The sequence below is a fragment of the Dipodomys ordii genome, unplaced genomic scaffold (assembly GCF_000151885.1).
Source record: "Dipodomys ordii isolate 6190 unplaced genomic scaffold, Dord_2.0 Scaffold220, whole genome shotgun sequence".
Classification (NCBI taxonomy): domain Eukaryota; kingdom Metazoa; phylum Chordata; class Mammalia; order Rodentia; family Heteromyidae; genus Dipodomys; species Dipodomys ordii.
Genome location: NW_012267436.1, coordinates 1,414,963 through 1,432,393, shown reverse-complemented (window position 1 = coordinate 1,432,393; position 17,431 = coordinate 1,414,963). Strand labels below are relative to the sequence as shown.

The 17,431-nt window shown below is 50.8% G+C and overlaps 1 protein-coding gene across 1 annotated transcript; it reads right to left on the bottom strand.

The window, feature by feature from the left end:
• Nucleotides 1–1,130: 1,130 nt before the first annotated feature.
• Emx1 (empty spiracles homeobox 1) lies at nucleotides 1,131–16,807 on the bottom strand. The gene is made up of 3 exons (XM_013035786.1): nucleotides 15,911–16,807; nucleotides 10,130–10,314; nucleotides 1,131–1,689 (listed from the first exon to the last, which is right to left on the bottom strand). The coding sequence occupies exons 1-3, from the start codon at nucleotides 16,431–16,433 to the stop codon at nucleotides 1,522–1,524; spliced, it is 876 nt and encodes a 291-aa protein (XP_012891240.1). The 5' UTR covers nucleotides 16,434–16,807; the 3' UTR covers nucleotides 1,131–1,521.
• Nucleotides 16,808–17,431: the final 624 nt, after the last annotated feature.

The window sequence follows — 17,431 nt, the reverse complement described above, 5'->3', positions numbered from 1 at the left end:
AAACAGACCAGAGAACCAAAGAGAAGTCCTGGAAAAACGACTTCTTCCAACAACCAGAAATATTCCCTGGAATCTAAAAAGGACAGTTCCAGAGCAGGGTCCTGATGGCTTATGCCTGTAAACCTAGCTACTCAGGAGGCTGAGATCTGAGGATTGTGACTCAAATCCAGCCCAGGCAGGAAAGTCTGTGAGACTCTTATCTCCAATTAACACCAGAACCCCCAAGGAAGAGTGTGATGAGGAAGAGAGGGTCCTTGGCAGACAAAACCCATAAAGGGGAGAAGAGGTACGAGGAGAGGAGATGTGATACAGAAATGATTGTAGAGGGGTGGGGGGAGTTAAGGCAGACAAGGACAGTTCGGGGATCAGTTCAGGAGGCAATTGAATTTGGCCACAAGTGGGTGGCTGCTGACCATTGTTGATGACTATCATTAACATGGGTAGAAAGTTAGACTGGTGATGGGAGCACATGGATGGTGAAGAACTGGGGGTGTGGAGGATGCAGAAGTGGGGGTTTGGATGTTGGACAGGAAAGACTTTAGGAACCCAGGTTATACTTTTTCAAGATCAAGGAGACCTTAATACTGGACAAATAGGAAGGACAAATGAACAAACAAGCGTATGTGGACAAAAAAGAGTTCAGCAGGTCTTGCCTTGACACTTTATTGGGGGACTGGTGTCTCTGAAACTGGAACCTGTCCAGTGGTTCTCCATGGACATGAACATCCATGTGGGAAGAGGACTTAGAGCTGGGAGCATCAGCCCCTTGTCTGGTGTCCCCATAACCCAGCCCAGTACTCCGCCCCCACCCCCAATAGCCTTCTCCATTGGGGAAATCACCATTATGTAAGCATGGGGCTCCTCTCTTCTCCCTCTCCCACTGATGAGTTTGCAAAGACCCAGGCCTAGCCTCCCTCCAAACACAGGGTGGTCCTTCCCTATGTCTCACCATAGTTTCTCCAGCTGTGGAGCTGGAGTAGAGAGACCAGAGTTGATCAGCACCAAAGGAGAGAATGATCTTGCCCCATCCAATGCCTCAGGATCCTGAACACATTTGCTCTACCAGCACCCACTGGGCCCAGAGCTGAAACTCACCACCCCAGGCTCTAGGTTTGGAGCTGGATGCCTTGTCATTAAGAGAGAAACTTTTATTATTCCCATAGGGAAGGGAGACACAAGGGGATCACTAAGAACTACAGCAGGTGCCTGGAAAATAAATTAAAACAGAAATGCATGGAAACAAAAAGGAGCTAAGAGAATTGGAGAGCAGCAGGAGGCTGCAGTAACAGGTGGCCCACCCTAGGCAGGCAGGCTCTCCACAGAGAAGGCCAAGCAGTGCCAGGCCTTAGCCAGCCATTTCTTGTCCCTCTGCCCATGATGGCCCCAGGCTCCAAGCCCTGTGGAGCTGTGACTGGAGGCCTCCCTGCAGCCTGGCCAGGGAGTGACCAGAGTCCAGCGTGGGCCCCTCAGGCCCTGACCAGCAGCAAGCAGCACTCTGTCCTCAGGTTCCTGGATGTTCCCTTAGTCATTAGAGGTGACATCGATGTCCTCCCCGTTGGCCTGCTTCGTGGCAATGCGCCACCGGTTGATATGGTGGGACCCCTTCTTCTTCTGCTCAGATTCGGGGCCTTCCTCCTCCAGCTTCTGCCGTTTGTACTTTGTCCTCCGGTTCTGGAACCACACCTTCACCTGCACCAGGGATGAGGGGCACAGATAAGAAACACCCAGGAGGTCTCCAGAGCAGCCACAGGGCCTCCAATTCTCCAGCTAAGCTGGGAGCCAGATGAGGAAACTGAGGCTACATGGGGTCAGGGCTCCCCTCAGATAGTTGCCCCCTGCTGGATCTGGAAGACTGTTCTTCAGATGTAAGTGAAGTGGGACAGGAGGACAACACTGGACTAGGGGGAGGGAGCAAGGAAGGGGGATGGGGAACATCTGGTTTCAATAGCCCTTCCTCTAGCAAGCAGAGGTGAGGGAGCATAGCAGGCCTGGCTTCTACCAACTTCTAAATATGAGGTAATTATCCCTCCTGCACAGGGCCTAATGAATAGTAAAGGCAAGAACATATAAAGAGCCACCATTGGGAACCCAATGAGTTCCTGCTGGATTGGCTTTTTCTGCACAGAGGCAGAGCAGATGTGTCTTCATAATCAGAAGATGGTGTCCCTCATCAAGAGTAGGACCCTGGAGCAGCTAGAACACTGTTGAGCCACGGAACCACCACTGAGGCTTAACCCTACATGCTACATGTAGGTCCCTTTATCAGGGGACACTTTCATAGCACTATGTGGAATTCTCCTCCCCCATGTAAGAGTTGGAGCTGGGTGGCATCTTTAGCCCTGGTCCCTCAGGAGCCAGCTCTTGGGGGTAATCTGAAAGCCACCAGGGCACCTTCATCCTCCTTGGACAGACAAAGACAGGAGTTGTGTTTGAGACCCCACCTCGGAGTACTGCTCTGCCCTCCAGAAGCAGTTCTGTACTTCCTGCCCCCACATCACTGGCCCCAGTGTCCAGATGGACATGGGAGCAAGCAGGAGCAACCCTGAAGGACAGAAGCTTTTGCTTTTGTTTTGGCAGTTCTGGAGTTTGAACTCAAGGACTTGCATTTGCTAGGCAGGTGCTCTACCACTTGTATTACATCACCAGCCCTTTTTTGCTTCAGGTTTTTCTCTTTTGTTTTTTCAGATAGGGTCTCTTACTTTTTGCCTGTGTCCAGACCTCTGACTGAGACCCTTCTACCTATGCTTCCCACAGACAAATACCACCATGCTTAGCTTGTTTGTTGAGAAGAAGGTCTCATAAACTATTGCCTAGGATACCTCTACACTAGCTGAGATTACAGGTAGGAGCCACCTTGCCCAGTCATAAACTCCTATTTGAACACAGTAACCCCCTCCTCTGTGTCAGGCAGTGAGCGCCCAACAAGGGGAGAGGTGAAGTATAAACAAGTAGGATAAGCAGCCTCTGTGGTGGGGAAGGGCAGGCCTATGATCCTAGGCCTCTCCTCCACAAAGCCTCCCAACTTAGTCCTATTTCCAATCATCCTTTGCTTCTCCTTCTCCAGTGTTTCCAGTGTCCAGGACATAGCCTGAACATCTTTTCCTACATCACCCAGGAGCCACTGTGGCTCCTTACACACTATGGAGAAAGCCATCCAGTCCTTAGCTGGACTCCATGGCACTGCACCGGCCAGACCTAAGCCCTCCTCAGAGTTGGCAGGAGAGGAATCTTGGCAACTACCTCATTAAGTCCCTTCCCCTCCCTGGGCTTAAATTCCTCATGCACAGGACAAAGGTGTTTTGGAACCCTGTATCTCCAAGGTACTTCCCAGATCTTTGTTCCACGGGGCTGCTGGGGAGGGGACCCAGGGAGGGCTAGTTGCAAGGTCCAAGGCTCACTGGAAATGGCAGCATGTTTAAAGCAAGTGGGTGCTACCCACCGCACGCTGGTGAGTGAGTGCCTCGTGTCGGCAGCAGCCGCAGGGGCTGCTGTGTGCAGGACTGGTACCTTGGATAGGGCTGTGTCAGCCCCCAAAAGACTCTCCAATTTAGCTTGAGGATAAGCATAGACCTAAGCTACAAAACAGGCCTGAAGGTGGTTTCAGTCCAGGATATACCTTCCTCATACACCCTAGCTTTATCCCCTTCCCCTTCCAGATTCCCCCTAACAATCCCCAAAAAGGGTTCCACTGTGCCATCTGCCCTACCACTAGGTGAAGGCATGGCAGCCAGAGCTCAGTGCTCATGGAGAAATCCACCTAGGACAAAAAAAGACTGGCCCAGAAATTGTTGGACCTGGGGCTGGGAAGGTGGCTCAGTGGTAGAGTGCTTGCCTTGCATGCCTGAGGCCCTGGGCCACATAAGCAAAAAGAAAAAACCGGAAGTGGCGCTGTGGCTCAAGTGGTAGAGCGCTAGCCTTGAGCTGAAGAGCTGAGGGACAGTGCCCAGGCCCAGAGTTCAGGCCCCACGACCGGACCCAAAAAAAAAAATCTCACAGGCGTGCAGGCGCTGGTGGCTCAAGCCTGTAATCCTAGCTACTCAGGAGGCTGAGATCTGAGGATCCCAGTTTAAAGCCAGTGTGGACACAAAAGACCGTGAGACTCTTATCTCCAATAAATCACTCAGAAAACCAGAAGTGGTACTGTGGCTCAAGTGGTAGAATGCTAGGCTTGAGATGAAGAGTTAAGGGACAGTGCCCAGGGCCAGAGTTCAAGTCCCTGGACTGGTATGTGCATGCATGCACACACAAACATACTAAGGAAAAACAGAGAGGGAATTTACCACCTCTGGGGGAAGGTGATTGAGAGGAACAAGGCTCAACCAGTAAGAAAAGAAGGAGATATGAAATCACTCTGGATGAATGAAGATATCAGTTCATTAAAGGACTGTTAAAGTATGCATTATGAATGAAGGTATGCCACATAAATACATGAATAAATAGACAAACTGTCAAATGAGCAAACATCAAACCCAGCCATTATTTCAGAGAAAATAATAGTGTTCTTTGTATAATCTGTTATTTTGAATGTTGGAGGTGTGATCCCTTCTTTTCCATTACTTCCCCCAACCTTTCCTATTGCCAATGGATGAGTCTGGCTCCAGGTGCCTGCACATGTTCTGGGGAACACTAGTCCTGTCCTCAAGGACCTCAAGTATCCTTATCAAGATCTTAGGAATTAGGAAGTTCCTCCTTTTGCCCCACTGTTATCTCTTCTGCTTTAAACTTGTTGTCTCATTCTGTCATCCTAAAACACAGAAAACCCGCATAATAGATAGCAGCTTGGAGATATCCCTTCCTTGCCTTCTTCCCTGAGGCTTCATTTCCTGTCATTTGCTCATGCTGTTTCCCTTCTTAGAACTAAGGCCTCCTCCAACTTCATACTAACCATAGCCCTAATTCTTCCTAAGTCTTCTTGTGTCCTCCTCTTTCAGCCCATTGTTGACCCTCACCCTCATGTAAGATATCACAACATCCACCTAGGGCTATGTCCCTTGTCCCAGCACCTCAGAGAACCACTCCAATCTCCGTATTTCCTCCACAAAGGACTCCTGGAATGTTAGAGGAGTGGGAATTCTTAGAAAAGAGCCAGAAGTTACAAGTCCACAGAGAGAACCACAAAGGGCTAGGGATAAAGATTTCTTGACTTTTCCCTAAAATTCATCTCACTAGGATATCTTTCTCATCTGTCCCCTAAAAGGGCAGAGCACTGTACAACAGACTGGGACCCATGAAAGTCCCTTCCCATGTGTTTGTGAAGAAAACCCCATAGGGAGGTGACTGCATATTCTGATCTGCCAAAACCTCCCTCCCTAATTTTAGGCTCCAAGACGACAGCTAAAGTTTAATAGCTTGCTCTCTATCTTAACCTACCCATCTCTAGCCTCTCCTTCCTTCCCTCCAATCTATAATTTTTCACTTCTGTCTCAGGCCTTCCCGGTCAGAGGCCTTCTAGGAATGTTCTGCCCATTCAGTTTTTCCCTGAACCTGCTTAGCTCCTAGCTGTGACTCAGCCCCTAACTGCTCATCCTGTAGTATGCTCTATAAGTCTCCTCACTTTGAATTTAGGCTTCACCACTAAATGAGACTCCCCAAGGCCAAGGACCACATTTCTGTAGTTATTTTTTCCCCTCCCAGCTCAGCTAATGTCAAAGCCAGACAAGGTCAAATTATACCTCCTGATTTGTTCAGAGCAGGAGGGTAGCTGCCACACGGACCATCTGGTCATCTAGGAGCAAACAGGTGCTTTCATTCCTCTTCAAATTAATGAACCTGGAACTAAGGTGTGGCTCAAGTGGTAGAATAACAGCCATGAGCAAAAAAGTCAAACAAGAATGCTTGGTCTTGAGTTCAAAAACCAGTACTGGCACACACACATAAAACACACACACACACACACACACTTACACAAATAATAAACATATATACACAGAGCATGCAAATGGTCTTCACGTCATGTGACTACCAACTAGCAGTTGATGAACACCTGTGATATCACCTGAACTTTGGTCATTAATCACAGTATGCCATGTGTTCTACATTGTGGGCATGCATGTGTGTATGAAGCTCTGAACAGACCCGGGCCTAAGTCTGCCCAACCAGCCACTAGGACTAAAGCGTACATGTTCCCTTCCTGGTCAAATTCCAGACCACAGTGGGAGAAGCAAATAATGAGAACCAGAAGGAAGAACTGACCGGCTGTTGTGCGTGGCTCCTCCTTCCACCTGCTGGGTGGATGCATGAGCATCAGTACAAATACCCACCTAAACTATACACCCCTATGTCAACAAAGTGACAGAAGTTGCCACCTACCTCCTCTGGCTGAAGTTTTGTGAGTACTGAGCTCCCTCACACACCAATCTATTTAATCAAAAAGGTTTATGCATTTACATGATGCACTTAATAATCAGCTATGAAAGTGCATGGGAAAGATAGAAGGAAGACAAGGAGGAACCCTAACAGCAGGCAACAAGAGAAATTACCAATAAAGTGTGTATGGAATCACAAGAAATTTGTCCCTTCACTTAATACATGTTTATTGAGCATCTACTCCATGCGGGGCACTGTTTGGTCCTGTGTTAAATAGGTTTAGGTTTAGTCTCTGTTTCCCACAGTTCAGACCTATTATCAGAATCACCCAGAAAGCTTTTTTTATTTACTTTATGCCTGGCCCCCACCCTGGATCTTCTAAGACAATATCCTCAGCAAGACCTATGAATCTGTATTATTTATTTATTTATGTGCGTGTGTTTGTGTGTGTGTGTGTGTGTGTGTGCATGTGCCAGTACTAGGGCTTGAACTCAGGGTATGGGTGCTGTCCCTTAGGGTTTTGTTGTAGTTGCTCAAGGTTGGCACTATACCACTTGAGCCACAGCTCCATTTCTGCCTTTTGGATGATTAATTGGAGATGAGTCTCATGGACTTTCCAAGTCCAGGCTGGCATCCAATTGTAATCCTCAGATCTTAGCCTCCTGGGAAGCAAGGATTATAGGTGTGAGCCACCAGCACCAGCTGGATCTGTATTGTAAGACTATATGAGAGGTAGGATGCAGCTAATCTACAGACTGATGTCTGTGTATGACAATGACATAATAAAATGAGTAACAGTAAAGTTTGATGCATATTATGATAGGAAGGATATTTATTGTGAGCTCTGGGCATGTGTAAGGGATTTATACAAAAACACAGAAAAGGAAAACATATATATGAGCCTCGGAAATTCGGGGCTACCTTGGAGTTTCAGAGATGCAGCTGAAAGAGAAGACAAAGCCAGAATAGATAGGTAACAGCCAGCCATTAACTTCTGAATACATGGTCAGTTACTAATAGCTCTATATGACAGAAGTTTGAGACAGTGATAGACATGCCAAAGATAAAACTAAACAGATGATAAGGAGATAAGCAACAGATAGGTAATTAGGAGTTATTGATAAGAACATATACTAGAAAGTATAAATTAATCCGTTTTGAGGGCTGTTAATGAGAACAGACTGTAGGTGGCTAGATTTAAAAAAAAAAAAACAGCTATACACAGCTGGGCACAATGGCTCATATCAGTAATCCTAGCTACTCAGGAGGAAGAGATTTCAAAGCCAGTCCAGGCAGGAAAGTCTATGAGACTCTTATCTCCAATTAGCCACCAAAAAACTGAAAGTGTCCCTGTAGCTCAAACTGCTAGAGCACTAGCCTTGAGCCAAAGAGCTCAGGAACAGTAGTGCCCAGGCCCTGAGTTCAGGGCACTCCCCCCCCTAAAAAAAACGCAGCTATACATGAGGGGCAGATTATAGAGAGTCCTGGGTAGCAAATGTAAATAGTGACAGTAGAAATACGTATCAGGGAGCTCATGGTAATAACCAATGCTTGCCAAATAGTGGGTAGGTAAAAATGACAGGCAGGTTTGTCTGATAATGACTGAGAAGGGAATAATTAAGTAGCTTAGCTCCAAATGGTCATTTAGAAGGGTAACAAAAACATAGCTCAGATGGTGGAGATGGTGGCAGGAAGATTGCTGGTCTAAGGGAATCCAAGTTCAGACATTATTGTGACACTAATTTGACATAAACCCAGGGAAAGGAAGGGACTGGAATATTATTTGAGTTTATATTATATGCTTGAACAATCTGTTTTCTTGATGAAGAAATCAAAGCTGAGAGAGGTTGAGCAACTTGGCCCAAGTCACATATTTGAAGTCATATTTACCTAACTGGGAGGCTCTGCCCAGCCCATCTCTCCACCTTGTCTCCAGGTAGATAAATACAAAGAGGACCTGTAGGCCTAAATTTCTCATAGTTCTATTGGGTTTTTCTTTATTCCATATGCAAAATGCTCATTTACAGAAAGTCCAAGATTAGCCACAAGTGGTGCTGGAAAAATTCCATCATTCTATCTGTTTTTGTTCTAAATACATATCTGTGATAGTCTCATAATAAAGAAACAATCAGTCCGTTTACTAACTGGCATTGTTAGGAGCAAATATTGACAGGCAACTAGATTCAGCTTGAAAGTTAATTAAAAATGCTCTCACTGAGCTAAAAAAAATTGTAAGTTTTAAAACAATGACATTGTTTCAACAAGCACTAATCTGTGGGTGGTGGGATTATAAACTGTTTCTGCTTTCTTAACGTTTCTGCAATTAAGTTTTAATAAATATTACTTTTAAATGAAGTTAATTATAAACAACGCTTAAGTTGACACTTTGTTTTAAACAATAATTTCAAAACACTGTTTGCCAAGAGGGGAAGGAGGTGTTATTTTATTAACTTATTTTTTTAAAACATAGCTTTCTTTAGAACATTTAAAAATTAAGTCCGTTGCATTGCAAGCTTTTTCTTTGCAATTTAGAACCGCCACTAGCAAATCTGAAAACCCCGCAGGTCCTGCGATGGAGCCGGGAATAATGCTGATGCGTTCATTGTTAATGAAGCACCAGCAGATACTGCGACAGCGATACCAGACCAGAGCCCAAGGTGAAAGGAACTGACTGGGCAGTTTCTGGTTCCCTCACTAGTCCCCCTTTCCACCCTAGCTGCTAATAGAAGGCTTCAAGCCGCCCCCCTCCCCCAACTTAAGCGGGGGGAGTGCATTTCCTGGTCCTGGGGAGCAGGTGTTTGTGTAGGGGGAGAACAAGTATGTTGGAAAGAGCAGTGGAAGGTGAAATGTAGGCCTTCAAGGCTGTAAAGCAGAGTAGGCAGTGCGAGCTCACCTCTCATTTGCAAATCTGTTAAGTGGAAGACCTGGAGAGCCTAGGAAAAGACTAAAATTCCTCTCCAGGGCAGCAGTGAGCGCCCCGCAGATCCGACCCAAGTACTATTTATTTATGTCAAAGTACTAGAGTAAGCCAAATGTGTCTCCCCACAACTCCTATCTACTTCCTTAAATGGTTTTTCCTTAAACTATCAATCACCCAAACATTACACAGCCATTGTAACTTCACCCAGTTCAAGCTGCCCCCTCCCCCACTCGGTGAGACAGAACACCACTTCCACCCCGCTCCCCATCGACTGTCCCACTTCCGAAGGCCTCGCAGAAACGCCCTGCGCACACTCCGTGCTTTCTGTAGCCCCAGCCGCCGGCCTGCGCGAGGATCGGGGCACCCTCAGACCCCAGGCGGGAGCTGGCACCTTTCCGGGCTCTCCTGATAGCCTGAAGACACCCAGACTCTCTTCCCAGACTACACATGCTGGCGGGCAGCATTGATCTCGCCAGCTTTGCCCGCTACCCGCAGCGCAGCGGGTGCGGGGAAGGCCCAGTCAAGGTCATCTCTTAACACTGCGGCGCCCTACCGCCGCGATGGGAGAGACAGGCTGGAGCAAGCCTCGGGCTCAGGTCGGTGCCCGCGGTCACAGCTCCCCTGCCCGCCATCTCCCGGGGAATCTGGGTCCTCCGCAGAGGCTGTGGGAATCGGCCTCCAAATACCCCGCGCATGGCTTGCATCTACGGTGCACCCCCGCAGCCCCCGCTGGGCCCGCACAAGGCCACCCAAGTCCGATGGCCTCAGCAGGCTAAGCACAGTCGGAGGGAAGAAGCTCTAGGACATGAGCTGCTAGCGCGCCCGCGCGCCTCCCCTCCCCGGGTTCTGGGACAGGCACCGCGCGCCGAGCGCAGGGCGGGCCATGGTTCCAGTGATTCTTACCTGTGTCTCTGAGAGACTGAGGCTGCCAGCCAACTGCTTCCGCTCGGCTCCTACCACGTAGTGGTTCTTCTCGAAGGCGCGCTCCAGCCGCAGCAGCTGCGAGGGCGAGAAGGCCGTGCGGATCCGCTTGGGCTTGCGCGCGAAGGGCCCGTGCAGAAGCAGCCCGTCCTGGGGTACGTCGCTCGCTGCGGGCCCACGGCAAAGGCAGCACACGCAGGTACAGACAGAAAGAAGGGACGCGGTGAGCCGCAGCCCAGCTGCGGCAGGGAGACTACCGAACCTGGCCTCCTGGACTCTACTTCTTCCTTCCCTTTGACTGCCCAAGTCCACCCTGCTCCCCAGTTCCTCCGCACACTAGAGAGCTATCCTGTGGGGACACGCGAAATCCCAGGCCGTCAGACCACTCTTTTGGGCCAAGAAGCGAGCCAGATGCGAGCCCAGGCCTGATGAGACTGGCCCAAGGATTGGCTAAAGAATCTGGGCTTCACCCTTTCCCTTCCCAGGCCACAATAATTTGCTTTCAAGTAAATGGTCCTTCAGAAAGAAAGTTGAGGTGTTGGAAGGTTAAGCAGCTAGCCTGTTAGGCATGCTCATACTAAACACTCATTCAAGAATTAGAGGGTATCCAAGGATTCTCTCCTCACACCAACTTAAACTACTCTTGGAGTTAACCCATTGAAAACTTCTGCTAGGCTCTATCCTGTCTTTTGTAAAAGCAGACCAGGGGTAGCTAGCATGCAGGCAATCCCAGGAAATCTAAATTCAGATTTCTTTTCACCCTTCCCCACCTTTGACTCCCCAGGCTTTAGACTCTGTAGAAACATAGCATCCAGGAATAAAGCCTGTTCTCACAGGAGGTTCTTACTGCTTCTTGGTGGGAAAAAGTCCTCTCTGAATAGATCCATGCTGAAGAAGCATGGGGATAAGTATCTGGATGTTATCTTTCTAACATACAGATATAGATGGTATAGATTTATTGGTTTCTATGAGTGTGGTAAAACATAGGCTGTAGGCATCAGTAATACAGAAAAGAATCAGAAAATTCTTCCATTTGCTGTACAAGGTTTTCAGAGTGACTCTCCCTTGGGAAACTGAACATAGTGCCTGTAATCAAGAAGACTGGACACAGCTAGAGTGGTAGTCAAGAAGTACAAAAGCACAACTGGCTTCTACCCTCCAACCCTCAGTGTATCCAATAGGCCTTCGTGCAATCTTTGTCTTAGTTGCACAGCCTAACAGAGCTGAAACAAGCCCTGACAGTATCACCCATAGATCCTCATACAGTGGCACTCAACAGTCATCTGACCCACCACCAACACAGAGCCTAGATGGAGTGTTTTGACAAGAGTTAGCTGCTTAGATTAACTGATCCAATTAATTTCCTCAGAGATGGCTATGGGTTTGACCTGTTCTTTGGCTCTTAAAACAATGATCTGGACAATTCAGTTGACTTATGTTCCCATTTCTGGAAACATCTCTAAGTGAAACAGGCCATCATTGAGGTGCCCTTGTTAAAATTCTCCAGGTAAAAAAGTGTTGGTATCCTTTGCTAGTGGGAAATGCCTGGGCTTTGGAGACTTACACAGGCCAAGTTTAGTCCTGGGGCTTTCTTCACAGTTGCCTCTGACTGAGGTGTTATTGCCTCAATCCCAGAGATAAACTCACAAACCTCTAGAATCCTTATCCATTTCAAGTGTCTGGGTCTGAGCTACTACCAAACAGGATGGAAAGACATCACAGGGACCGAAGCCTGACCATTGTGCCTTTGTTGGTGAAAGCAGACTTGGAAGTCCTCAGACCTGGCTGAAGAAAGTTTAAATTAGGATAGTGGAGGGTCAGATGGTCAGAAGTAGTCAAAGGAGAAAAATGAGGAGTCTGCTCTAGGAAAAACAGAAAAGAACCAATATGTTTCTACCAACATGGTAGACGAAAGAAGGATGGGAGAGGTGGTTGGGAAGATTTGTTTAAAATTAAAATGAAATGCTTAAAAAAATCCAACATCATTCTGATCCCAGGGGAAATCTCATCAGGGATTACCTCTTGACAAATAAACCAGAGAAGGAGAGAAAAAGCCTAGCTCACCCCAGTATTCAGAGTTTGGTCTCAACTGCTGGCTGGCCAGAACTGGTCAGAGTGAGGATGCAGCATGGAAAGACGTGAGAGAGTGGGATGCAGAGGCACACCAGAAGGTGTGAAGCTGAGAAAGCCACACCGTGCTCTGCTGCAGTGTGTTTGCTTTAATGGTTGTTTGGTGATTTTCTTGTATGTCAGTCACCTGTGTGGCTAAATGTCACACTCTGTTTTGGGCTTTTTTTGTTTCATTTTGTTTTAATAAAGCAAGCTTGCAAGATGGCAGCAACTCACTTGGTCCTTCTGACCTGCATTCTCATTTGCTAGTTTCAGGGAAGGCTGGGTTGCTCCTAGTCTATTTCCTAAAAGAAAGGCCCCAGTGCATTGTAATGTTCTGGCATGTGGATTCGTATGTGCCCAATCTGTGTCCACATGCTTGTGCAGATACACAGAGCTCCTTCAAATCCAACCACTGGCTGGAAAAAAAATATCCAAAATGCTGATAAGTGATGGTTATCTGATTCCAAAAGAAGCAGAACTTTTCCCAGTAAGAAAGAGGCTGGTTAATACAAAACTAAATCTCAAGACATTGATCAACTGCCACATATTTCTATAAGGACAAGGGAACTGTGTGCCTGGCCTCTTTCACACAGTCTGACCTGTGGACTGGGGTTCATCCTTAAGCCCTCCAGCCATCCCTACACGGCTTTGGTTTCCTTTGACTGTAATAAGAGGAACGAACGAGCGGGAGGCTGGAGTGCGGCCTGTTTGGAGGCAATAATTCCAATCGGTGATAAATGGGCTGTCAGACTAGGACAGGTGGGAAAGTAGAAAGGGCTGGCTCAGCCTCCCCTAGAGTTAGGAACTGAACCCACTTCGGTTTTCCTAAAGCCTCGAATCGGCGGGCGCTTCAAGGAAGGCTGGAAACTAGCAACAGACACTCCCAGGAATGAAGCTGCCGGAAGCGGGAGCTAGGGATCCCGAAGCTCGGCAGACTGGAGCTGTACCCAGGATGGAGGGGCCCAAGCCCGCTGCGGGTGGAGGAACGAGTGACTGGGCGGAGTTGCCGGGGGACAAGGACCTGGAGCGCCTAGCCAGCCTTGGTAGATAACCTCTGTCCTCCTGGCCAGCCAACGCAGCCTCCGTTCTCCCCTCGCTGCTGCCGGAACAAAGGCTCTCTTAAAAGCTTCAGCCCACAACTGCGGAGGGTCCCTCAGGGCTGGGTCGCCTAGAGTTCCCTCCCCGTGCATTTTCCGCTGTCCTTAAATTTCCTGATCTCCGAAAAATAAGCACCGACCAAGAAAAGCAGTAGCCTCGGTCTCCGCGGGTTCTTCTCCCCTGAGCGGCCGGGTGCTTCTTGGGGGTCCTGACCAGCCTCGCTTTTCCTCTTCCTCCATCTCACTTAACGGAAAAGCCACTTCCCGGCGAGCAGGGCCCCCGCTGCCGGAGAGCGCTGAGCACGGGACGCAGACACTGCCTTTTCGTTCCTGTAGGGTTTCGTTTCTTGCATTCAAACCGGACTCAAATGAGCATCACGAGACCCGGTTCTCTAGAAAACGCGGCGCCGGAGGGCCGGGGACCGCGCGGCGGCCAGCCCCGAGGCTCGGCGGGGACCGAAGGGCACTTGGCCGCTGGGGCGCGCACAGGATCGCACAGCAACGAGGGGCGCCGAGGCCACCGCCTCTCGGGGTTAGAAAAGTCCTTTAGAGCCCGTTAGATTTCCGGGTTTGAATTGGCTCCGTCTCCGCGCGTCCAGACACGGTTCTTAAAAGAAAAATCCGACCATTCGCGCAACTGCACCACGTACCCGCTAGGACCGCGGCTCGGGAAGTAGCGGCATTTTTGCTGAGAAATCATCTGGCCTCGCCTGGGTGGGGAGGTTCGGGTCTCCGGCAAGCATCTCTGGCAATGCTTCTCTAGCTCTCGGTGCCCCAGGGCTGTGCGGGCGAGGCCAGGTGCGAAAGGAGGGTGCGAGGAGGGCGTGGGAGTCTGGATCCGAAACGGAAGAAGCTTCCGGGAGGCCACCTCTGGAGCAGCCACGCCGGGCCGCGGGGCAGGGCTCCGGACCCGCTAGTTCTAATGCCTTCACCACCCCTTTACCCTTCCGCCGCGGATTCACGGGCAGCGGAGAATCAAACTCAGTGCTGGGCTCTTAAGTTTTGAGATCTAGAGCCAGCCCCCCCCCCCCCATCCCCGCCTCCCGGTAGTTTGCTAAATATATATATATAAACAACAACTACCCCAAACCCTCATTTTATAAGTAAGCATTTTTAAGTGGTCGGAACTCTTACCCCAAGCATCTATCACTCAAGACTTCTTCCCCCACCCACACCAGACTTGGATTTAGGCAAATCTTTGAAATCCTCGGAGGAGACAAGTCTGCCCACAAGAATTCTTGTTGAAGTAATTGCATTCTCTGAATCCGTGGGGTCTGCGGAGTAGGAATCTTATTGGTCAGGTGGGACAGATAATGGACTGACAAATCGAGACCCTGAAAAGCAGTTTTGTTTTGTTTTGTTTTCTGAGACAGTCACGCCGCTTTTTCCAAAACGTCAGGAGATCACCTTTCTTTTATTACCTAAACAATGATCCCAAACATCTATTTGACTTTGAGTTGGCTTACTGCCGGAAGCCAAAGCTCCAGCCTCGTGTTTTTCGTTGTTCCACTAAAAGCTGAATTACCTAGCTCCCTCTGGGCGATGGAACCTCACAAACCTGAGATCCAGGCTACACTAACAAATTAAGTGGGACCTAAAGCAATTACTGGACAAATCAAGGCCAGTATATTTTTAATGAAGGAAAGAAAAAGTCCAACACATTCAAGAAAACGATCTTCAACAGATGAAACTGTTCTTTGAGTAACTCAGATGATTGAACTCTGTGTGTAAATGTGTGTGTGTGTAAATGTGTGTGTAAGGCCTGTGAGGATCTTAATTAGCAAGCTGATTTGGGTTTAGACTGGGGGTTAGGACTAGACTGGACCTTAAAAGCCCTCTGCCTCTACTTCTTACTCCCTGCTAGGGGAGGATTGTTGTGGGGCCCCTGCAACCAGGTGGGATCGGGAGGCAGCCAGCGACCAAGGAAACCACTTTGTTCATTGCAAATCTTCCCATCTTAGGTCCTAGAGGCAATGGTGACTTGGAAAAGCAGGGGCAAGGTTATGAGGAACAACCCCAGACAGTGGAGCACCCCACACTGAACATTAACTCTGCGGTTCAACCTCCCCCATGCCCCTTGCTTCCCACAGAGCCAGGGCAGCTGGATGGACTTTCGCCTGCCCAGATGCGCCAGCGAAGGATCCCTGGGAGTTGGTGGTGAACTTGAGCGCCAAGAATCACACGGACTCAAAGCTGGGACCGAGAGAGGGGGCAGAGAGCCCCGCGCTCTCGGGGCTGGGACTGGCTCAGTCAGTCCAGAGGAAAGAGGCGAGCCAAGAGAAAGCCAAAAGAGGTTCCTGTTGATGCTCCTGGACTTGGCATTCGAACCCAGCCTTATTCCTGGGAAAGCATGGAGGTACCCACCTCACTCTCCGGGTGGGATACCGCAACAGAACACAGGTGGATCCGCAGGGCTGGGAGAATCCATCTCTGTGGACCCGCAACCTTCTCCGCAACAACTTCCTAACAGCCCCGCGACACCCCCCTTCCGCACCCTCCCCAGCGTTCGTCGCGGTGCGGACGCCGGCCAGCCCCGCACAGCGTGGACACTCACCCTGGAAGCGGTGGCCGAAGAAGCGGTTCCTCAGCACCCAGGGGTAGAAGTGGAGAGGGTCCCGATGCTGGGCGCCGAAGAAAGAGTGCGGAGGCTGCAGCGGGGAGGCTCCCAGCTGGTGCGCCGGGTGCACCGTCAGCGCCGGGTGGTTCATGGCTTCGGGGAACACGAGCTCGGGCCCTCCGTAGAGCGAGCGGCCGGCACCCGCGGCGGCGGCGGCGCTGGGGAAGCCGCTTACGAAGGCTGCCTCGGCCGCGCTGGGGTGAGGGTAGTTGAGTGCTGTGGGCCGGAGCGGTTCCTCTGAAGCGGCAGCCGCCAGGGGATGGGAGCCCGCGCCCCCGCTGCCAGTGCCGCCGCCGGTGCCACCATCCTTGGCCACCAAGGACTCTATGGTAAAGCCCCGCTTGGCCGCGGGCTGGAACATGGTCGTGGCTGCCGGAGTCGGGCGAGGCAGCGGGGCTCCAGGGAGCGCTGGGCGTCCTGGCTCTGCCGCCTTGCGGGGTGTGCACCCAGTCATGCACATGCACACACACACACACACACACACACACACACACACACCCGCACCCCTCACCTCCCCCGCCCGCCCGCCTTCGCTCGGCCTTCGCTAGCGAGCCAGGCGCGGAGCGGTGAGGGGTGTGCGAGCCGAGCTAGCTCCGAGTCCAGCCACCGCGCACAGTCGGGAGCACGGGCTCCAGCGAGCGGCCAAAAGGGGACCAACGGGGCTCCAGGAGCCCCGTGCGGGCGCAGCCAGCCTGCGAGGCTAAGAGCTTGCTCTACCGCCCGAGGGCTGAGGCCAGCTCGTTCCCTTCCAAGGCACGCCACGACCGACCCCCGCCCGGGATCCTCTCAGCAGAGCCCCACCGGGCCTGGGCTGCCGCGCTCCGCCGCGCGAGTTAGCGGGCACCTGCCCCGCGCTCGCCCATTGGCCGCCACTCACCTGCCCCAAGGTGGGGGGCGGGGCGGGGCGGGGCGAGGGGCGGCGGGTGGGGAAAAGGAGTCGGCAGTCGGAGGCAAAAACCGGACTGGAGCCTGTGCGCGACGAGCTAGTCGCTTGCCCCGCCCTGCCCGTAGCCTCTGTTCGAGACTCCGCCCTTTAGTTGAGTCTGGTGGCCAGCACCGCCGTCCGAAACCCAGCGGAGGCCAAAGTGAGTACACGGAGAGCCTGGCGCTTGTGAAGAAAGTCCACGCCCGCTCCGTCAGTGGACCCTGCTCACCATACCTACCTAGCATGTCATTTTACTTCTTAGAAAACTTGGATCCGAGGTCGGGGGTGGGTGTTTAGCTAGGGGGTCCAACAAATAGGTTCTCAGGAGAACCAGCTCCCTGATCTCCTGACCTCCGGGACTGCCCGCTGACCCGCTCTTGGTCTCCGGACCCGCCACCTGAAACCGCGGCCTGGGTTCTCAAGGGGACCCGGGTGATGCTGCGCGGGGAGCAGCCGCGGGATCCGTCATCCCGCAGCTCTCAAGCCGTGGCTTGAGGCGCTGGGGAGCAGCGGGCTGAACCCCGCCTTGGCGC